The sequence below is a fragment of the Budorcas taxicolor genome, chromosome 4 (assembly GCF_023091745.1).
Source record: "Budorcas taxicolor isolate Tak-1 chromosome 4, Takin1.1, whole genome shotgun sequence".
Lineage (NCBI taxonomy): Eukaryota > Metazoa > Chordata > Mammalia > Artiodactyla > Bovidae > Budorcas > Budorcas taxicolor.
The window spans coordinates 26,019,357-26,043,701 of NC_068913.1; the positions used below are offsets into that span (position 1 = coordinate 26,019,357).

General features: G+C 37.1%; 1 protein-coding gene across 1 annotated transcript in view; it reads right to left on the minus strand.

Moving 5' to 3' along the window:
* Positions 1–375: 375 nt before the first annotated feature.
* Positions 376–24,345, minus strand: part of MEOX2 (mesenchyme homeobox 2) — a 75,701-nt gene continuing 51,731 nt past the window's right edge. The window contains exons 2-3 of the mRNA XM_052638887.1: positions 20,082–20,254; positions 376–1,655 (exon numbers count right to left, since the gene is read on the minus strand). Coding sequence (XP_052494847.1) covers positions 1,431–1,655; positions 20,082–20,254 — 398 coding nt within the window. The 3' untranslated portion in view covers positions 376–1,430. The remainder of the gene's footprint in view (positions 1,656–20,081; positions 20,255–24,345) is intronic.

Sequence of the window (24,345 nt, forward strand, 5' to 3'; positions counted from 1 at the left end):
TCTCCTTTTATTTCATAAAACACAAATCTATTTGGCATACTCTTCAATTCAGGGAAATGGCTTACCATATGCCTATTCTCAGATGCTTTTTTATTACACAAGGATTTTTTCATAATAAAAAATTTCAGAAATAAAAATGTAGATGATTCACTAATTATGATCATCTGCTTTTACACAAGTGCACATGAATTGGGGAGTTTCTTAAGTATTTACATTAACGCTTGTAAACACAGGAAATCACAGTAGGAAGACCAAGATTATTTACAAAGGATCATTTATTTAACATTTTTTTTTTACAAAATACAAAAATTGTTGTTCTGCATGAATACATCATATATGAAAAAAATGTGTTTTCACTGAACTTAATTTGAAGACATTCAGAATTTTACCTTCTACCGACTTGAGGAATCAATTTTGCTTTGCAAGTTGTCTATCATCATCGCCAATCGGGGGGAAACCCTTTTTCTTGTTAATTAAATCATATTCACAACAGGTAACATTTTATAGAAATAAAATCAGACAATGTCTGTCATACAAAACTCTTTCTGCAAGTAACTGATTTGCCTATGATCCTAAATTTTTTTTTCCAAGCTATAGATAGGAAGAATTGAGGAGCTAGGTAAGTTTTATAATAATGTATTAGCAGCAGTTGATAGAAAATGCAACATAAGATTTGTTTTGTCTGTGGTACAAGAATATTCCCTATCAGACTCTAATGTATTTTTCTCTACTTGAACACAAGTAAGCATGTGCTGATTGTTTCTGGGATGACAAAATGTATAAAAATACAAGAAGCTGGTTCTGTTTGTCATCGTGAGTGGCTATTTTTATCAGCTAATATGAATGCATTGCTAAACGTAGTGAAGACAGGAAAATGACTTAAGGGTAATATATACAGAGTTAAAATACATTTTTTTAACCCACTTAAGAATGATTTCAGGCACTGTGGCTGTTTGAGATAAAAATGGTTCATGGTTTATTCTTGAATAGTAATGTAATTGTCAGTGCAAGCGAGAGCAAATACCTGCCCACTGTCACACACATGACCTCGGACATCTGCAATGTTCAAAGCCAATTCATCTTCTGCATCTTCACTCTGGAGGCACCTTCAATACAAATGCTTCATAGTTTGCTCTTGATAGCAATTTAATTTTCAGTGCAAGCAAAAGCAAACACAAAGGCTGCTCACTGTTATACACACGACCAACACCTCTGGAATATTCACCTCCATCTTCTCTGTGGAAGCATCTTTCGTAAGTGGCACTTAGTGTAAACCCTCTATAAATCATGAAAAACAGACTCGGGATGCCTGAACTTCATAATATTAAAAATCAAGGTCATAGTCCTTTCTCTGTGTAAACGATGTTCGAGTAAGGCTTGCCATCACCACATTTCTTTCCTGAGAATGGAGCTGGTCCCCTCTGTCTGTATCATAAGTGTGCATGCTCAGAGCTGTGGTCACTGTCGTGGCTGTCTTCGTTTGCTAGCGAGTCCCCTGTTTGCTGGAGGGTGGCTGCACCGATTCCCGAGAGCTCTGAAGGGAGGAGTGTTCCCTTTTTCACATTGACCAGTTCCTTTTCTCGAGCAGCAGCGCCTTGCTGTCCTCCTTTTACCCTCTTCCACTTCATTCGCCTGTTCTGGAACCACACTTTCACCTTTAACAAAGAAAGGGAACAAGTGAAAGAAAGAAAGGGAAACGGACAAAATTTTTTCTTCCATTTCGGTCATCAATGAAAAAAAAAAGGCTTTTCAAAAGCTTTTACAAATACACTGTGAAGTAATGAATATGAAAATAAGTCACCATTGAATTTAATCAAGGCCCATGTTCATAATAATTTTAAAACATTCAGAAGGTACCAAGTCCTGTATTGTGTATTTTATGACACCTGCTAAGTCGCTTCAAAAGACCCTGATGCTTGGAAAGACTGAAGGCAGGAGGAGAAGGGAACAACAGAAGACAAGATGGTTGGACGGCCTCACTGATTCAATTGACGTGAGTCTGAGCAAGCTCCGGGAAATGGTGAAGGACAGGGAAGCCTGGCCAGCTGCAGTCTATGGGGTCGCAAAGATTGGGACACGACTGAGTGACTGAACAACAACAAAGCAGCTTCAGTCGTGTCCAACTCCGTGTGACCCACAGGACGGAGCCCTGCAAGCTCCTCTGTCCACGGGATCCTCCAGGCAAGAGTACTGAAGTGTGTGATCAAAACCCCATCATTTACATCTCCTGCACTAGCAGGCAGGGTCGTTACCACTAGCCCACCTGGGAAGCCCATTTTATGACACACCATGTAAAAGAATAGATGGGAAAGTGCTGTATCATTTTAGGTTGTTCAAAGGTATTTAGTTTATAAAGAGTTTCTGTGCATTAGAACTACCACTCAGTAATTGTTTTGGTCAAACAACACCCTCTTTGCCCCCTCCCCCTGCTGTCAGTCCCTGGACCAATCTAAAATATACTCAGGGAGCTACTGATGAAGCTCCATCTGGAATGTCATTCTGTGCCCCCACAGTCCACTGCTTCACTCACAGAGCTTTATTTGGCCATTTCACCTCAGAGTGAGTCCATCTTCTTTTGAACTATGCTTTTGCTCCTCCCTTAATACTTTGATTTTACATTACAAATATGTGGTTCTGATTTCCTCAAAACAAGATCAAAAATTTTCCCTGGTACTGTTGTTTAATTGCTCAGTTGTGTTTGACTCTGTGACCACATGGACTGCAGCACAGCAGGCTTCCCTGTCCTTCAATATCTCCCAGAGCTTGCTCAAACTCATGTCCATTCAGTCAATGATTTCCCCCAACCATCTCATCCTGTTGTCCCCTTCTCCTCCTGCCCTCAATCTTGTCCAGCATCAGGGTCTTTTTTCAATGAGTCAGTTCTTCACATCAAGTGGCCAAAGTACTGGAGTTTCAGCTTCAGCATCAGGCCTTCCAATGAATATTCAGGGTTAATTTCCTTTAGGATTGACTGGTTTGATCTCCTTGCTGTCCAAAATTTTCACTGATACTTGTTAAATGCTAATACTGAGTTTGTATATTATGTTAATCACATCAGCTTTGTAGAGATATATTTTCCTTCTAAAATCTTCATTGAAGTTACCTAATATATGGCATCTGCTCCCATCACTTCATGGGAAGGAGATGGGGAAACAGTGGAAACAGTGTCAGACTTTATTTTCGGGGGCTCCAAAATCACTGCAGATGGTGATTGCAGCCATGAAATTAAAAGACACTTACTCCTTGGAAGGAAAGTTATGACCAACCTAGATAGCATATTGAAAAGTAGAGACGTTACTTTTCCAACAAAGGTCCGTCTAGTCAAGGCTATGGTTTTTCCAGTGGTCATGTATGGATGTGAGAGTTGGACTGTGAAGAAAGCTGAGTGCTGAAGAATTGATGCTTTTGAACTGTGATGTTGGAGAAGACACTTGAGAGTCCCTTGGACTGCAAGGAGATCCAACCAGTCCATTGTAAAGGAGATCAGTCCTGGGTGTTCTTTGGAAGGACTGATGCTAAAGCTGAAACTCCAGTACTTTGGCCACCTCATGCGAAAAGTTGACTCATTGGAAAAGACCCTGATGCTGGGAGGGATTGGGGGCAGGAGGAGAAGGGGACGACAAAGGATGAGATGGCTGGATGGCATCACCGACTCAATGGACATGAGTTTGGGTGAATTCCAGGAGTTGGTGATGGACAGGGAGGCCTGCCGTGCTGCGATTCATGGGGTTGCAAAGAGTAGGACACAACTGAGCGACTGAACTGAACTGAACTGAATATATAAGAGTCTTCCCTGGTGGCTCAGATGGTAAAGCATCTGCAGTGCGGGAGACCCAGGTTCGATCTCTGGGTTGGGAAGATCTCCTTCCGTGATTTAGCATGCATGCATATAATAAAAATTGTATGTATGCATTAAATGGCCATCCATGTCCACAACCATAATAATGACATCATTTCATTTTCTTGTTTAGGAAGAAATTAATTCCTCTCCTATTGCACTTCTCATCTTTGTATATTCTTATTAAGCTAAGTAAGCTAAGTGTTCCTTTTACATTGCATTTCTCTGCCTACTCCACTCAAAGTTACCACCTGCCTGAATTTTGTGTTTATCATCCCTAAGCCTTTATTTGGGCTTCCTCGATGGCTCAGTGGGTATAGAATCTGCCTGCAATGCAGGAGACAGGAACATGGGTTTGATCCCTGGGTCAGCAAGATCCCCTGGAGGAGGAAATGGCAACCCACTCCAGTATTCCTGACTGGGAAATCCCACGGACACAGGAGCCTGGCGGGCTACAGTGAAAAGGGTTGCAAACAGTCTGACACAACTGATCACACAGAGCACAAGCCTTTATTTGAAACAAACAGAGACAACAGCTTTTTTCACCACACATGGACCCTAAAAAGTACTGTTTAATTCTTCTTGTCTTTTAGGTTTATCAAAGGAATGCTTTTAACCATAAGACATGGTTTTTTTTCTTTTTTTAATATTGTCCCATTTTATTTTTATTATTATTATTTTTTTATTGAAGAACAGACCCTGATTCTGGGAAAGATTGGGGGCAGGAGGAGAAGGGGACGACAGAGGATGAGATGGTTGGATGGCATCATCGACTGGATGGACATGGGTTTGGGTGGACTCCGGGAGCTGGTGATGGACAGGGAGGCCTGGCGTGCTGTGGTTCATGGGGTCGCAAAGAGTCGGACACGACTGAGCAACTGAACTGACTGACTGATAGCTGTTTTACAATGTTGTATTTTTGCTGCTATATAGCAAAGTGACTCAGTTACACATTCTCTTTCATATTCTTTTCCATTATAGTTTATCACATGATATTGAATATAGTTCCCTGTGCTATACAATAGGACCTGGCTGTTTATCTATGCTATACATACCATTAACTCTAGGTTTCTTGCTTAATCCATGTTGATTCAAGGCATGGCATTCTTTTTTATGATTGGGTGCGATTCCACTCTGTGAATATATCACTGTGTACCCACCCATTCCCCTGTTCATAGACACTTGAACTATTTTGTTTTTTCTAATTGATGTTGTTATAAATATTCTTGTAGTTATGCTGTGATAAATGTGTGATAGAACTTCTCTGAGTATACATCCAGGAGTTGCCATCAGTGGGCCACAGGGTATATGAATGTTGAATTTAATGTGGTAATATAGAAAAAATATTTTCTAAAGTTACATTAATTTTCACAGTCCAAAGTGTAAGAGTTCTCATTGATCCACATCTTAGTGTCACTATTTGGATTTATAATTAGTTTTTTTCCAATATAATGAACATAAATGTTATCGCACCATGTTCTAATTTTCCATTTCCTGATTACTAACAAGGTAAAGCATCTTTAAGTGTTTATGGTCCATTTGTATCTCTTCTTTTGTAAAATGCCTCCACATCTGTGGGTTACAGTGAATGTTTTTTGATTTAATTTCATTCCTTATTTTGTTGTTCAGTTGCATTCCTTATGGCCTCATAAAATATACTCCAGACGCTAACTTAATGCTTTGGGGTTATATGGCTGTTATTACAAGCTATCAGTTTACAGCGTGTCCTCTTCCTTTCCTTGGGTATCTTTTGATGATCAGAAACTCTAAAATTTATTATATTCAAATTTATCAAATGTTTCTGTTATGACTATCTTCTTCATGTCTTAATTAAAAATCTTTCTTCTGAGACCATTAAGATACTCTATGTCTTCTTTTAAAAAGTTTTAAGGTTTGCATTTCAAATCGAAGTAAGTGCTTAACTCTGACTATTGACTTTAGTATATACTGCAAAAAAAATTTCTAAATTTACTTTATTCCCGTTGTATAATAAGTTGTTCCAAGACCATTTAACAAACAGTCCACCCTTTTCCCAGAAATTATTATTTTCAACACTGTCATATGTCAAGTTTCCATGCATGCATAGCTTTACTGATGTACTCGGTTGTTCTCTCCTTTTGACAAAAGCATCATCTTAATTATTATAATTTCATAGGAAGTCTTCATATTTGACACAGATAGTTCTGTTTTATTCTACTCCAGGAATATTTTGAATATTCTCCATTTTCATTTTATAAACAATCTCAATTTCTGTAAATTCAAAGTACTAAGAGAAGCTAAAGAGAAAGATACTATATTTCTAAAGATGTATTTATTTCAGTGGTCTTCAAATCACAATAAATCACAATACTCCATCAAAATTAATACAGTTTTCTCAGCTGCTGGCACGAAAACAATCTGTAAACCATGTCATTTCTCAACTCTGCATTTTCATTGTTCTATCAGACTATAATTGAAATCTTGTATTATACATTCCTTGGTTGCTCAGAGGTTAAAGTGTCTGCCTCCAATGCGGGAGACCTGAGTTCGATCCCTGGGTCGGGAAGATCCCCTGGAGAAGGAAATGGCAACCCACTCCAGTATTCTTCCCTGGAGAATCCCATGGACGGAGGAGCCTGGTAGGCTACAGTCCACGGGGTCGCAAAGAATCAGACATGACTGAGCAACTTCACCTTACCTTATTCATATATTATCCACTTAATTATAAAAAAATAAGAAAATGTAGAAACTCAGAATTTGTACTAAAATAGATTGATTAAAAACAAGTGGATTGGTATTCTTGTATTATTGTTACTTAATAACCAAATGATAAGTTGTGATTTTTAATTACATATCTACTTAGGGCTAAGCAACTATACCAATAGGTGCTACATATGCATTTTCCAAACACGAATTTTTATAGATGAGGAAGTTGAGACTTAAAGGTTAAACGACTTGGCTAAGAACACAAAAATAGGTAAATGTGGTGCCAGAATTTAAACCTGGGCTTGGTTTGGCTTCAAATTGATTTTATTTTGTTTTGTTCCTGTTATATTTCAAGCTCATACTTTTTAAGCCTTCAGGTTAGAAAAGTAAAGCATATAAAGTATGGGAATGCCATCCATATGATTAGTATCATTCAGGTAATTCTACTCAGTATAATTAGGTTTGTAAATATGACACTATCTTCCTGTACTGTAATTTAGGTAATTATATTACTCAATTACCACTGTAAGCTTGACATCGCATGTTTCATTAGATCTTTTCCACATGAATTGGGCTCTACTTCTGGCTTCACTTCTGTGTGAATCTGAGAAAATTATACTTCTCTCTGCCTCAATTTTCATATTTGTACTGTTGGAATAATGAGCCTTTCAAGATTCTCCATAGAGACATTTTCTCTGTGGACAAATCCAGATGGAAGAAACACATCATCATCATTGTCACTGAAGAGTGAAACATCCAGCCAAAATAATCTTGGCAGAAAATGGGAGGAATAGATTTTGTTAAATCTACACTTATTTCCTTTTTTAGGAGAAGGGGTGCAGTAATTCTGTAATACCAGTATAAAACCTGTTATGTGCAATTCTACATGAGAAAAATGTAAGAAGATGGTATGGATTTTAGAAACAGCATAGGCTATTCTGTGATGTTTCCTGTGTCTACCATGTGAAATTCTGCCATTTCATTTTCTTAAACAGACTAATGCAAGATTTCATTAGTTGCCTCAATAGTAGTTACATAACCAATCATAAAGGGCTTCCCAAGGGGCTCAATGGTAAAGAATTCTGCCAGTGTGAGAGACGCAAGAGTCATGGGTTCAATCTCTGGATTAGGAAGATCCCCTGGAGGAGGATCTTGCACTAGTGGAATGGCTGTCCACGCCAGGATTTCTGCCTGGAGAGTCCCATGTGTATAGGAGCCTAGTGGGCTACAATCCACGGGGTCACAAAAGAGTCGAACAAGCCTAACTGAGCACACACACACATCATACATATATGTGGTTTATAGATATGTGCATGTAGGTGAAAGCATCTGATGATTATATAATAAATCTAATAATTCTAACACCTTTATGTATTTTCTCAAGGGATCAGGCTACATATTTCATATGGGAACTCCATGAATTTAGTAATGAAACAAAACAGCAATACATGCAATGATGAGTGCACCTTATAAATTGTGAAGAAAAAGTACAGAAATTCAATAGTCAGTGTGTCCAGATTTATTTTCAAACATACTATGAAATATTGGGACAAATTAAAATAAGGAGAGGAAGATCTGGGGGAAAAGCATATATTTTTCCACAACCATCACAGTATTAAAAACAAATCTATAAAAGTAATTTCAAACTATGTCAATATTGCCATTAGAATAATAACACCATGGTTTTATAAATAAAGAAGCTTTATAGTTTAATTTGTTATCACTTAATAATCCAGTTTTGTTGACTAGATTGGAAAAATACTTTTGTAAGACAGCTAAAGAATAATCATTCAAATGCTTGACAATTTTTAAAATAAGAAAATTATTTTGATTAAAGTTTACAAGTTTGTTTCATATAAAAATCTGTATTTACAAACTAAGTACAGTTAAACTAATCTCATGCTTTCTTGGTGACTTGGAATCTCTATTTATTCACTCATTCATACACTCAGTATTACTGCATGCTTAGTAATAGGTAAGAGGGGTTAGACCAAGGAATGCATACAGATAAATAAGAAATAATTCCAGCCCTCAAGGGCAGTTTACTGACTGTATGTGAGGCCTTTGGCATATACTGAGATGCAGAAAGATTAGTTTCATCTTTTACAGAATATCCTTAAATTGCTTGCAGTTGTAGTTGGTGTCATTGCTAATCCCCTAATAAGAGATTCCCCGAATGGTCCATAAGATGGCATGAACTCTACCCCTACATTGAATGTCACACACTGCTTTGTTGCCACACAATTATTATAGAAAATGATTTCCTTCCTCTGGGAATCTCATGATGTTATTGCTACCGGCATCCTGTGTGCCTCTGCTTTTTTCGTCCTAGTAACCTAGAGTAGTACCTTAGGAGCTGGAACACTGTATCATCAAAATTTTGCATACAACTAAAATAAATCTGCCCATCTTGGAGTATGATATATAAATTTTGCAAACCTTTATTGCTTTATTTGGGCTTAAAGTCAATTTATGTCATATCTGCAATTTCTTTGGAAATGCTGGTTAATTAATTTTTTTATTGTTTCCTTTTTTAAAGTTTGGCTCTAAGGCAAGATCCCATATAAAGTATATTTTGTTACATAGTATGATGAACAACTCAGATAATAATTTCTCCCACAAGAATCTGAGTAATGAAAAAATACTATTTTTCATGAAATCAAAGTAATATAAACTAGACTTGTAGACTCTCAATGACTGCATGAAGATAATATTTTTTCAACAAAATCTTCATAATAAAAATAAAAATGATATAACAGCCTATAATATTAGTTGTACACATTTAAGGTGCTCAGTTATAAACCTTACTGTTCAGAATATCTGATTATTATGAAATCTCACTTTTTATCCCTTAGTTAACAAAGAATTTTGTATTCACATTGCCTGCATGATCAAACTACTATATAAATAAATATAAAAACATTTATTCACATATCAGTAAAGAAAACAGCTCAGAGAATCTTATTGTCACTAATCTGCTTAAATGATGTATTTCAGAATCTAGAAATCTAATTTTTCTCTTTAATGAAAATACTGTAAGTCAGAATCATTCTTGATATTTGTTAAACATTCATTTTATCTCTTTAATTTATTCAGTCATTCACATATGGCCTTCTATGTATAAGTTCATTTGAGGGTTCACAATACATCAGGAGAACACAAATGAAATATGTATCTGGATTGTCATACAATTTCCTAAAATGGCCTGAGGCGAAATGCTGATAGAAAGTAGAATCTGCATGACGCTACAACCCATATTTATAGAATACCATAAATGTCTGTCTTTTGAAGAAACAATCATAACACATAACATCTGGATGAAAATAAATATTTCAGTGACATATCTAGATGTCTCTAAACATCTGGAATTTGTAGATTTAATATTCCAACTGTTTCTATTTGTATATGAACACTTGAAATACTGTAGACACTGTCTAACAAATATTTATTCACATCTTTAACATGTGAAAGCATGCAAAGGAGTAACTGTATAAATACAATTTGGAAATTTCATCACACCTGTGTGATTAAATTGATCATGGCTGCTGATGTAGTAAACCTAATGTAAACAGACTCTAGTAAGATATAGTAATTCAGTGGCAAAGTCAGTAGGTGAGCTGAAGAATTAGAGCCCAGATTGCTCTCTAAGGTAGGGATGAAAAATGGGGGAAAAGAAAGCTTCCTTACTCTTCCTGCCTGAACAGATTTATATCTAGTTAAGAGAAGGAATCCCTTGGCTGTTTCCAAGAAGTTCACGGGAGCTGCCAGTGGGCTCTCCTGTTCGACAGCAGTGCAACATGGGGTTGGGAGGTAGTGTGCATGGGTGTGTGTGTGTGTGTGTGTGTGTGTGTTTCTGGGGGGTGGGATTGGAGGGTGAAGGGGGTTAGAACATATTCCATGACTAAAGACTGAATTCCTGCGTAGAGGGCTGCCTCTCACCTTTCTCCTCTATTTTAAAACAATGTTTATGACCAGGAAATCACTTCCTGGCCTCTATAATTTTCGGTTTCAAAGGCTCTTTTTTTTTTTTTTCTGTCCTTAGAATGCCTGAGAACCAGGTTCACTAATGTAGTCATAAAACATTTACTATTTCACATGTTTTTGGACAAACTGAATACACATTAGCCATTGGTAGTCATGGGCAAATAACATGTTGAACGAGAAATAAACTTTTTTTTAGGAAACAAATGAAATTCTCCATAATAAACAGTAATGCAATGAGTACTATTACAAGACAATCGTACGCATTACATTCTCCTTTCCCAAAATGCAGCCAGAGTAATAATTCACACGATAAGCAAAATTCTTAGAGGACTGATTACTTTTATTTTGACCCTTTAGAAATGTTGTAGCAGTACTAAATGCTAACAATTATACCTCTTTCTGTCAAACATGATGGAATTCAACTCAAATGACCCATTTATGAGTAAAAATTGACAGTGAAATTTTACTACTCCTAATCCTATTTCTACACAAGATTTAAAAAATGGATATGAGTTTTACTTATTTTAAGTGAAATCTTGTCACCTCAGTAGATCATGAACAAAAGACTTCAGCAAATCTGAGTGGAAATATCAAAACTAAATTAGGCACTTTTCTCCATTACTGTGTTCAAAATTTCCTAAATAGCAGTCTTGAATACATGGAATTTATGTATTCTGATCCACTGCTGGTACTTACCTTGTTTAAACTACTAAGATCAACTAGAATGATGGCCTTTGTTCTCAACATCTTGTCTAATCTCTGGTTTAAGGTTTAACAATAGCAACACATCACAACCAGTGCATACTATTTTAAGAAATGACCTCTTCCCTAGCCACTGTCTCGTTCTGTGAAATATGTCAAATATAAATATTTGATTGAAACACATAAACTCATCATTCTTATAAGAACAGTACAACACTAGCAATTCTTAAGATTCAATCTAATTAAATATTCTGATTATTTCTTGACGAGCAAGTTTAGTATCAGAATATATGTAAGCCCTCATTGCACTTTTATTAGATTTAGGGGCTGTCTCCAAAATTATCCTAACAACTTGTAATGCCAATTGCTACTGTCATAAGAATATATATTGACACAAATGTATTCAGTAATTTCAATAACTGGAAAAATTTTTTTAACTGAAAAACATCAGTCTTGCATAAAATTTATAAGTGCTAAAGAGAAATGAAGTTAAAATCCTAAATTGACTATGTTTCTGAGGTTTTTCATGACAAGTCATAGAACTAGGGAGATTAACTTGTAGCAAGTCTCCTATAGCCAAATTCTCTAGAAACTGTCCTTTATTAGACTTGTGTTTTTTCTTTTATAGATGTCATGGAACATATGCAATGCTGTATATACATATTTAGATAGCAGAACATCTCTTTAAAGTTGAACATATCAACGTAAAAGTTGAATCGGCTCCTCAAAATTTTCAGGAACTTCTTAGTAAGGCTTTACCTTACATTATATGAAAAAAAAGGTTATATGACTGCAGGGATAATGTGAAAAAGGAGTAATCTTTCACAGCAGAAGATGTTTTTCTTTAACATTACACTTCAAATGATGATCTGTGTTGCAACACATGATATGCTTCAAAATGTTACTGTTGATTTGCTGATTAAATATAAATTAATTGTTTCCTTATTGAGCAAATTCCCAAAATTAAAGCTTATTTTATATTCCACCATCAACTCATTCACTCTGTTCTATACCCCCACTTTTCTGGTCCAAGCCCAGTCATATTTAATCACTCAAAATAGCAGTCATACCATGGTGTAAGCAAAAGAAACATCTAACTGTTACTCTAGATGACTGTTAAAAACTACTCTAAAGATACAAGGAAATATCGAAAATCATGGACTACACAAGGTTACCCTGAATAGACAATATGTCTGACCTTGCAGATATAAATTCTTAGCTAAATAACTAAAAGTACTCATATAAATGTATAGAAATTAACCTAAAAAGGAGAAGGGTTGTGTAAAATGCTCAGTACAAGACAAAACCACTATTTACTTGGCCCAGGAAAAATTCTCCTTCATAGTCATCCAAAAAATTGATGTCTATTTGGAAAACACTTGGCAATGAGCCATTTAATGATTTATGAGTAACAAACAAAACATAATCCCTCTCATTTCCACTAATGGAATGTGATCCAACTAGGTGGGATTTTTCCATTTATCTTGGCAGCGGAATCATTAATTCAGTCTGTTTATTCTGGTCAGTTAGCTTACAAATCTGCAACATCGCACAAAAAATAATTTTGTGACATGGAAGAAGCTCTCATTCTTTCTATATCTGGCAGTGTTGACTCTATAAATATGTCCATTTTTGACACTCCTATAGTTTTATGCAACTGCCTTCCCTCTTCATCCCACTGTGAGATATTAAAACTTTGGCATGAGTTTTTTCCAAGTGCGTCTGGATGGATGAAAAAGCCAGAATAAGCTTGTCAAACTTAAAAATACCTTGGGACAGGAGGGTCTTTAGATTGACTGGCTCTTCAAAGTATTCCAAGTGACTCTGCCAATTAAGGATTATTAGCTGTTGATTGAGAACAGTATAGAAGAATACGTTGTACCTGTGAAGGTGTAAATTAGAAGCTGGAGGGTTACTACAGTGGTAACTGTTACACAAAACAGCGTTGGGCTTTCCTGGTGGCTCAGACATTAAAAGAATCCACCTGCAATGCAGGAGACCTGGGTTCAATCCCTGGATTGGGAAAATCCCCTGGAGGAGGGCATGGAAACCCCCACTGCAGTATTCTTGCCTGGAGAATCCCCATAGACAGTGGAGTCTGACAGGCTACAATCCATGGGGTCGAAAAGAGTCAGACACGACTGAGTGACTGAGCACATAATTAAAATATTTAAAGCTTAACTTCGTCCCAGTGTCTCCACTTTTATTGAACATGAAACAATTTTATTTAATGCTTAAGTGCTAACATGGAATTACTTTGCAGGATAAGCCTCTTTTCTCTTTACCCTTCTTCTTCCTCTTTGGCCAGATGGAATTCAAAGGGGATAATAGATGTCCCCTACCTGAACAGGCATTGCCGTGTGGGAGACACAAACATAAAAGTCCAATTTCTTTGGAGATTGCAGAGTTGTTCCTCCAGATTTGAAAATTTGAGTCCTGAGTAATAGTCAAGGATTTAGCATATATTATTTTTTTCTAAAAGGAAATCTAATCATTATTTCAAATATTTAAATCACATGTATAGCCCATTGTAGAATATGTGGCAGGTATATTGATTGGGACATGAGTCTGAGCAAGCTCCGGGAGTTGGTGATGGACAGGGAAGCCTGGCATGCTGTAGTTCATGGGGTTGCAAAGAGTCAGATACCACTGAATGACTGAACTGATGTTGCTTGGGTGATATAAACAAAGGAGCAGTATCTACAAATAACATATCAGTTATACATATTTTATAGGCAACTATGTAAGTTTTCTAAATAAAAGTACATTTAAAACTGCTTCTGTTTATAAATTAAGTTTCATTTAGGAGAAAGTTATTTCTGTGAAATAATTTTGCTGCTCATGGAAATGATTCAATATTTGCTGCTTTTTCCCTTCACATTATATACAACATATCTGTTCTTTCTCTGTATTTGAATCTTGAAAGGCTTTTAAAAAATAGAGAAAAAATATTTTAGGAGATTAAACATCCTATTAAAGTTTAGGGAAACACTGAACAATACGGGAGTAGATATAATATTCTTTGGTATATACACTTAAGTTACTTTAATAAATCCCATGTTATTTTAAAGTATGGAAAAAATATATCTTTCAGTAAAATGGAATTGAAAAATTACAAATCTAGAATTAGAATATTTACAGATGGAAACCCTATAAAAGGGATGCTATTTAATATTTTAAATCAAGACATAGATTACACATATAAGGATGAATGACATTAATGCAAAATCAAAGAAATGGAATAGCTCCATCTCAATTAAAAGAAGATGAATGAAAAGGCTTCAATTGATAACTCTATGTTTATAATTTTAAAAGCCCAACCATGAGAAAATTAACTGAAAATCTCTCCCTGGGATGAGAGGTATTTGTATTACAAAAGGATTAACTCACTAAGCCTTTCATAGCAAAGAAGTTTTCCCCCTCTGAGTAATAGATTTGTTTTATAGTTTATGCTAAAAGTTCTTTCACATTCATTGTAACATATAAACCTGAGTAAAAGAAAGAGAAGGTAGTTTTAATTTCCACTTTATGCCTTGGGGAGATTGTTACTTGTCTAAGAATACACAATTCCATCTGGCAAATACAGGGTTTTTGTTCTGATTTTTTCTCATAACAATTGAATTTTTCTTAGTAACAAAAACTAAAGACATAATTTTGATTTGGAATTTAGATTCCACATATATCCATTATATCTTTTATTAACTTGACAAACTAATTAATAGAGATATAGGATAAAAAAGCTTCTGAATAATACCAAATTTGCAATTATTTGAAAACCTAATTATCTCAGGATGTACTTTTGTTGTTGTAATTTTTCCCTTTATGAGGCTATATTTGGATTGTTTCCCTAATGACCTCCAAAAATTTTTGCCTTCCTTCCATGTGTCCACTCCCGTAGGTGGTGCTCTTTTACAGAGCTTGGTCATATGATTTGCTTTAGACAATGGGACATTAGGAAACATGATCTGAGCAGAGGCTTTGAACACCTACACACACTGATGTTTTTTCTCTAGATACTCCTGGGAATACTTCTACCACTATTTGAAGAATGTCAGGGAGCCTATTAGAAGATGAAATCACGCATGCAACAGAGACAGAGACAAGCTGTCCCAGGTGAGGCTGCCTAGAACAACCAGTTCTTAGTCACCCACCAGCTGAACAGAGTTGCACAAGGTCTCTAGGTAAGGCCAGAAGTAGAACTGTCTAACTGAGCTCAGATAAAAATTTTTGATCCTCTAAACTTTGAGGAAATTAAGCGCTGGTTATTATTTAAAGCCATTAAGACTTTTAAGAGGTTTGTTACACAGCAAAGTCTAAGTGATACAGAATTTTAAAGAGACTCTTAAAAAAAAAACAAAGATTAAAACTGGGTATGTGTGTGTGTACAGTATGAAAAGTGAAGTAAAAGTTTTAGTCACTCAGTCGTGTTTGACTCTTTGAGACCCCATGGACTGTAGCCTACCAGGCTCCTCTGTTCATAGAATTCTCCAGGCAACAATACTGGAATGGGCAGCCATTCCTATATCCAGGGGATATTCCCCACCCAGGGATCCAACCTGGGTTTCCTGCATTGCAGGCAGATTCTTTACCATCTGAGTCAGCACAGAAGCCCTGTGTATATAGTGTGTGTATACATATACATATAATATAATTTTTCATGTAATTGCTTATAATTCTTTTCCAAGAATGGCAAGTCAGGAAGAAAGAAGAAATACTCAAAATGCCTTCAAAATTTCCAAACAAAATTTACAGAATTCCTCCTAAAAAGAAATCATTCTTGGCCAAAAGTGAAACCTCTACTCTATGATCAGATAATGACAGGGAACCATAGGACATCTCCAGCAAAGAAAGCACAGATTTTGACTTTTCTCTTAATTAAGAGCATAGTTATAAATCCCACATTTCTGTAGATTACAAGCAAACTCTAGTTTCTTATTTCCTTTATGTATCACTTTAAATACAGTTACATTTCCTAGAATTCACATTCTCTTTACAAAAACATTAATGTGTAATTCCATCCCTCCATCATATTTTTTCTGTTCCCGGTTAAAAAAAAAAAAAAAGAGCAAAAGAGCAGATGTCTGATGATGTAGATTTTGGATCCTGCTTTCCATCATGCCAAATGTTGTACACTTATGGAGAGAACTTTGTATGTGAAGTTCAAGGGAAGGAAAATGTTGTGCTCCATAACTTAGGTACCAGTCATAATATTTAATAAAATATAAACTGCCAATAAATAGAACCACATAAAGGTGTTCCTCTGTATATTTTCACTACCCAGAATGATCCTACTAAAAGCTGAAATACAGAAATTAACAGAAGGAAAGCAAATGATTTAAGAAGTTGGATAAAATAACTCGCTCTCCTAAGATAGTATTCATTTGTCCACACCCTGTTGATATTTCTTTGGTTCCAATGGGATCCCTGGAGGAGGTGCACACAGTGAAAGAGGAAATGAGACTCTGCTCCTAAGAGTGCCAATCATAACTGCACTGTCCATAAAGATGTTTGCGTTTGCCTTTCAGGAATGTTTTTCTAAAGATTAGCAACTATTAACCATCAGTAGGCTAGATTCTTCTAGGGAAAATCAGAACCCATATATAAAAGAGTGCTCAGGAAAACTATTCGAGCAAATCATTTGCCATTCAAATAAAATCCAAGAAAGGATCTAAAATGTAATTAATTAAAATATTATTTATGTCTTAGTAACTGGTGTTCACAGATCGCTAATCATTTCAAAGTTTCTCTAAATGAGTGGGTACCAGAATTTTTAATTTCTGAGACAAATACAATTTCAAAAATATTTTGAGCAGTAGGGTAGATATTTACCAATGAAGTATGTGCCCTTGTGCCAACCATGTCTCAGCTCCCTTAAATTTAAGTGGTACCATTGAATATTTCCAGACATTAGAGTGAAAATGGAAGTGACATGGGTCATTTCCAGGTGAAAACATTTAGAGGTCAATGCCTGAACCTCCAGCTCTTTCTTACCTCTTGCAGTTACCAAGGACACCACATGTCAGGATGCTAGAAGGTCAGACTGGGTCCTGAGTGATTATTTAGAAAGCTGGACTTGCAAAGTTAATAGGGAGAGTGAACAAACAATAAACTTTATTCTTATGTTATTCAGATTTGAGGGTTAATGTATTACTGTGACATAAACCCTATTCTGAGCAGTAAACGAAACTAACATGGGGTTTCCAAATTTCTATTATGTGAAATAAGGAGATTTCAACAATAAACAAGATGAATGGAGAGAGTAACATGGAAGCATATACACTGACATATGTAAATAAATAGCCAATGGGAACTTGCTGTAGTACTCAGGGAACACAAACTGGGGCTCTGTAACAACCTAGAGAGTGGGACGGGGTGAGAGGTGGAAGGGAGGTTAAAAAGGGAGGGGACATATGTATACCTATGGTTAATATATGTTGATGTATGACAGAAATCAAACCAATATTGTAAAGCAATCACAAATCAATTAAAAATAAATGAATATAAAAAATAAACAAAAGTCCCCTCCATATGCCATCATTATATAAAAGAAATAATACTTTAGAAACAAAAAATATAAGATACAATCACAGAACAAAGGATGATTCCATAAACTGAATAAACCCAGAGGGATGGGATGGGGAGGGAGGTGGGAGAGGGGTTCAGGATGGGGAACACATGTAGCCCCGTGGCAGATTTATGTCAATGTGTGGCAAAACCAATACAATATTGTAAAGTAAAATAAATAAATATGACTATTTTATTCTTCAGGGAGCCCTTGGTGGCTCAGACAGTAAAAAGTCTGCCTGCAGTACGGGAGACCTGGGTATGATCCCTGTGTTGGGAAGATCCTCTGGAGAAGGAAATGGCAACCCACTCCAATATTCCTGCCTGGAGAATCCCATGGACATGGGATCGCAGAGTCAGACACGACTGAGTGACTTCACTTCACTTTATTTTATTCTTCCTTAATTATATCATTATGCTGGGCAAAAGCTTCATCATGAAAGAGAAAATTGATCTTCCCAACGATATTTGAGAATCACAGATCCAGATATCTAGAATGACAGATCATGATAACCACGCCACGGGTGTGATCACTCAACTAGAGCCAGACATGCTAGAATGGAAGTGAAGTGGGCCTTAGGAAGCATCACTATGAACAAAGCTAGTCAAGGTGATGGAATTTCAGCTGAGCTATTTCAACTCCTAAAAGATGATGCTCTTAAAGTGCCAGCAAGTTTGGTAACTCAGCAGTGACCACAGGACTGGGAAAGGTCAGTGTTCATTCCAATCCCAAAGAAAGGCAATGCCAAAGAATGCTCAAACTACTGCACAATTGCATTCATCTCACATGCTAGGAAACTAATGCTCAAAATTCTCCAAGCTAGGCTTCAACAGTATGTAAACCAGGAACTTCCAGATGTTCAAGATGGATTTAGAAAAGGCAGAGGAACCAGAGATCAAATTGCCAACACCCATTAGATCGAATTCTAGAAAAACATTCACTTCTGCTTTATTGACTAAACCAAAGCCTTTGTCTGTGTGGATCACAACAAAATGGAAACTTCTTCAAGAGATGGGACTACCAGACCCTGTCTCCTGAGAAAGAACCGGGCATAGAACAACAGACTGGTTCCAAATTGGGAAAGGAGTAGGTCAAGACTATATATCATCACCTTGTTTATTTAACTTCTATGCATCGTAAGAAATTCTGGGCTGTATGAAGCACAAGCTGGAATCAAGATGGCCAGGAGAAATATCAAAACCCCAGATATGCAGATGACACCACGCTTATGGCAGAAAGTGAAAAGGAACTAAAGAACCTCTTGATGAAAGTGAAAGGGGAGAGTGAAAAAGCTGACTTAAAACTCAACATTAAAAAAATCAAAGATCATGGTATCCAGTCCCATCCCTTCACGGCAAATGGATGGGGAAACAATGGAAACAGTGAGAGAATTTATCTTCTTGGGCTCCAAAATCACTGCAGATGGTGACTGCAGCCATAGAATTAAAAGATGCTGGATCCTTGGAAGAAAAGCTATGACCAACCTAGACAGCATATTAAAAAGCAGAGACATTACTTTGCCAACAAAGGTCCGCATAGTCAAAGCTATGGTTTTTCCAGTACTCCCGTATGGATGTTAGAGTTGGATCGTAAAGAAAGCTGAGCAATGAAGAACTGATGCTTTTGAGCTGTGGTGTTGGAGAAGACCAGAGAAGGCAAAGGCACCCCACTCCAGTACTCTTGCCTGGAAGAGTCAGACACGACTGAACGACTTCACTTTCACTTTTCACTTTCATGCATTGGAGAAGGACATGGCAACCTACTCCAGTGTTCTTGCCTGGAGAATCCCAGGGATGGGGGAGCCTGGTGGGCTGCCATCTAAGGGGTCGCATAGGGTCAGACATGACTGAAGCGACTTAGCAGCAGCAGCAGTAGCAGTTGGAGAACACTCCTGAGAGTCCCTTGGACTGCAAGATCCAACCAGTCAATCCTAAAGGAGATCGGTCCTGAATATTCATTAGAAGGACTGAAGCTGAAGCTGAAATTCCAATACTTTGGCCACCTGATGGAAGAACTGACTCATGTGAAAAGACCCTGAAGTTGGGAAAGACTGAAAGCAGGAGAAGAAGGGGACAACAGAGGATGGGATGGTTGGATGGCATCATCGACTGGGTGGACATGAGTTTGAGTAAACTCTAGGAGTTGGTGATGGACAGGGAGGCCTCGCGTGCTGCAGTCCATGGGGTCACAAAGAGTCTTACACTACTGACAGACTGAATTGAACTGATCTAGATGTTTTTTAAATGGTGAGAGAAGACTGTTGACCCAAAGCAACTAAAAATATATAATGACAATGTCCAACATTACCTGTCTTTCAGTGAGATCCAGATTCACTGCTATCTCATATCGCCTCAGTCTGGTCAGATAATTATGATGGGCAAATTCTGCTTCAAGTTCTCTGATTTGCTCTTTGGTAAAAGCTGTTCTTTCCTTTCTGGGTTTGCTGTTGACTTCTGACTTGTAACTTCCTTCCTGGGAGTCTGGTGAAAAAAAGTAAAAGAATTAGATTTAGTTCATTCACTCAAACACATTCAATCATTTCATTTAGAACAGAAACATTTACTGAATAACTACTTTTCCAGGTACTCTATTAAACACGGTAAAAATAGAGAGAAACCAAAGACAGTAAGATTTATCTTGACAGGGTGAGATAAATTGCATTTTTTTCCTATGTGCCCTGAGGTGACTCACAGCCTAATTGGGGCTGTGTCTAGTTTTCTTCTTTTGACGTATCAATATACACACAAAAAATTAACTGTTCTTAATATGCTTCCCTGGTGGCACAGATGGTAAAGAATCTGCCTTCAATGCAGAAAACACTGGTTCAGTCCCTAGGTTGGGAAGACCCACTGGAGAAGGGAATGACAACCCACTCCAATACTTGCCTAGAGAATTCCAAGGACAGAGGAGCCTTGCAGGCCCCAGTCAATGGAGTTGCAAAGAGTCAGACATGACTAAGTGACTAACACTTTCACTTAATATGCTATTATAATATTAATAACAAGAAAAACAAAGCCTCTCTATTAAACAAGTTTTTATCTAAAACTATTCGGACACAAGATTTCTTCTAATAAGTTTTTCAACATAAATTCTTGACTTCTAAGTTTAATTGAACAGATGATCCTAAAAATAGTGGTGACTCAGTATGTGATTATTTGAGAAATTCAGATTTAGCAACTAGACCACAAAAGTCAGTTCAAGCTCGGACTAAGCATACATAAGTGTGTATACTTAAGTGTGTGTGTGTGTGTATGAATGTGTCTGTGTGAATTCATTGCCTTTTTAATTTTTATTGAACTGCAATCTCCTTAAAGGCAATAACAATGCTCTATTCTTGCATAATTCTTAGGGCAAAGTGGAATCTATAAATAAAATTTTGCTCATTTAACTCAAAATATGAAAAGAATTTTAAATGATTTTTCACTATATATGAGATAAACATAAGATGCATAACATCTAACATAGCTAGCCAAACACAACATCTTATAATGTCCTATAAAAATAATTTACAGTATATCATGGCATTTTTTTCCCTAAGAGTTCAAGACATAATTAACGTAGACTATTTTCTTTATCAGACTTCCCCTGTGGCTCAGCAGTAAAGAATCTTCCTGCAATGCAGAAGATGGGGGTTCAATCCCTGGGTCAGAAAGATCCCTTGGAGAAGGAGCAACCCAGTCCAGTTTTCTTGCCTGGGAAACTGCAAGGTCAGAAAAGCCTGGCAGGCTACAATTCACGGGGTTGCAAAAGAGCTGAACATGACCAAGTGACTAAATAACAAAATCAAATCTTACTTGTCCATATAATATCCCTGATATGTAGGTTAGAAGATATTCTTAATACTCATGCATATCTATAGTGAAAAAAATTCTACATATACCAAGTAATATATAATCATACCAGCTCTAATGATTCATGTCAAATTTATCCTCAGTGAAATATATCATAATCAAGATAAAGTAGCATGTCTGTATACTCTCGAAAATTCAGTTTTCTAGTTATTTTTGAGCATCTACATATAAATACTAATGCCTTAATCACACAGGGATACAATGAACTCTTCTATGAAGCCAAATAAGATAAATGATATAGAAAAAATAATGGATCAATCATATTACTATCAGATTACCTAAAAAGGGACATTTTTTAAAAAACTGACAAATGTAGTAAGGTAAAGCTTTATGATTTCCTAAAGGAAATCAGTCCTGAATATTCATTGGAAGGACTGATGCTGAAGCTGAAACTCCAATACTTTGGCCACCTGATGTGAAGAACTGACTCATTTGAAAAGACCCTGATGCTGGGAAAGACTGAAGGCAGGAGAAGGGGACAACAGAGGATGAGATGGTTCGATGGCATCACCGACTCAACGGACATGAGTCTGAGTAAACTCAGAGTTGGTGATGGACAGGGAGGCCTCACATGCTGTAGTCCATGGGGTTGCAAAGAGTCAGACAGGACTGACTGACTGAACTGAACTAAACAGCTTTATGAAGGGTCTTTTAAAGCAATATTTACTTCTTTATCTAATGATACTTAAATATGCTATGGGCAAAGATGTTGGGTTTTTTTTTAGTGCTCTTTTCCTGTCTGGCTGAGGGAAGTCTAACTGAAGTTAAGAGGGGCCTGCATAATGGAAATCCACTAGACAAGGTGGCCTAAGCTAAACAGTTTTGATTTGATTCTTACCAGGATCAAAGCTGGCCAAATGCAAAGTTTTCTAGGTCTAAGTAGCAGCCCTGGATTGGAAAGATCCCCTGGAGAAGAAAATGGCAACCCATTCCAATATTCTTGCCTGGAAAATTCCATGGACCGAGGAGCCTGGCAGACTACAGTCCATGGGGTCGCAAAGAGTCTGATATGACTGAGCGACTAACACACACACACAAGTAAGCAGCAGTGGCAACAGGTCAAAACTTTGGCATGCAGGGCCATTATTTTTTCTCTGCGGATCATGCGCGTGTTTCACTGAATGGTACGGTGGCGCTGTCGGAAATTTTTCAGACTCATAGATCGCATTTCTGGGCTTGTCACATAACCCTATATTGACTGGCTCCCTACCTTAGCAGGGGCAGGCAGGCTTTATCCGGTGTGAAAAGTGGTTTGCGACATGTCAGACACAGGCTGACTGTATTTTACTCTAAGCTACTGGGACCAGATGAGTTAGTTATTACGTGATGTGTGAGCTCTCAGGTCGGCTGTGTTTACACAATGCCAATTTACCTGGCTCTAAGTGGAACCTGCTGTCCATTATCCACTCTTTTAGCTACAGATTTGCAAACTTCCACATCTTCCGTGCATTTTGCTACTCTGGTAACATGTGAACAAAACTTTCCGATGATTGCTTTCTTTTTTTCCCCCTTAACTTTTCCATGGGCTGTTCTGGCAGAAGCAAACTCAGTCACAGCCCAGAATATTCAGATAGGTCCCTCTCACAAGGATGCATGTTCTCACGTGAATCAAAAGTATTTTCGCCAATTTGGAGCCACATTCAGTTTGAAATCTGTGGCTAATTATTCTTTATGAGGGGACAATGCTTTACTCCCTTCAGTAATATAAGTCTGGAAACTGACAGCAAAGCCAGAGCATTTTTTCTCATGAGCAATTCAATTTGAATGATTCATGGTTAACACATTCCCTTATATAAGCATGAATGAACAAACTCACATTGAGGAAAGCCTATTAAGTGGTGTTTATTTTTGAAACCAATTTCTTTTAACTTCTTAGTATTCAACAGTACTTCAAAAATACCACAGACACACACAAACATACAAAACTTGGGCCAGTACTTGGAAGAAGGGTTACATGCACTGTATCTATCTATATACATGCCCCCTGAAACTAGAAATATACAAGAAGATGGTTGATACATCCCATGACTGAATTTGAACAAAAGTCTGGCTATAATTCAACATTTATATCCAAAAGCAACTTAACCAAGTGCCTGAATTCCAAATCTAAGTAGCTCACAAAGTGAAATCCAATGACTAAAACCACGTGAATTGTGCACAGTTACATTTACAATGATCACCCAGGAATAATTACATTGTAATTTACATGACAAAGAGTGGGTATGTGCATCTTGACTTCATTACCTAAAAGAGACTGTCAATGCAATTTAAGTAGAATAGGACCAATGTCAATTAATTCTGTGGGCACTTACACTCTTGGATCTATGATTCTGTTGTGGTTTCCACCCATGATGCTCCCACTTTTTCCTTCCTATTAAAAACATGCTCCTTGGGATTGCATTTCTGGACTTCTATAATCTTGGATTTCAAACATCTTTTTGGACGTTTCTTGCCTGCACTTTCCAAAGTCCATCATTTGCTGACCCTTAAGCTCCTTCTGCCTTCACCTGACTAACTCTTCCTTGGTGGAAAATGGGTGGGAGCCTTGGATGAGGCTTTTGGCAAATGGCAATTTAGCTTCCATCTGTTTCCCAGCTGTTTCAACTGAGGCAAAACTCCCTCCGTTTTCTTCAGCCTCCCATATCCTACGCCAAATGGTAGGTGTTGAGGGAGGGGAGTCTGGAAACTGCCTTCCTTTCTTCCCTACAACCACAAACAAA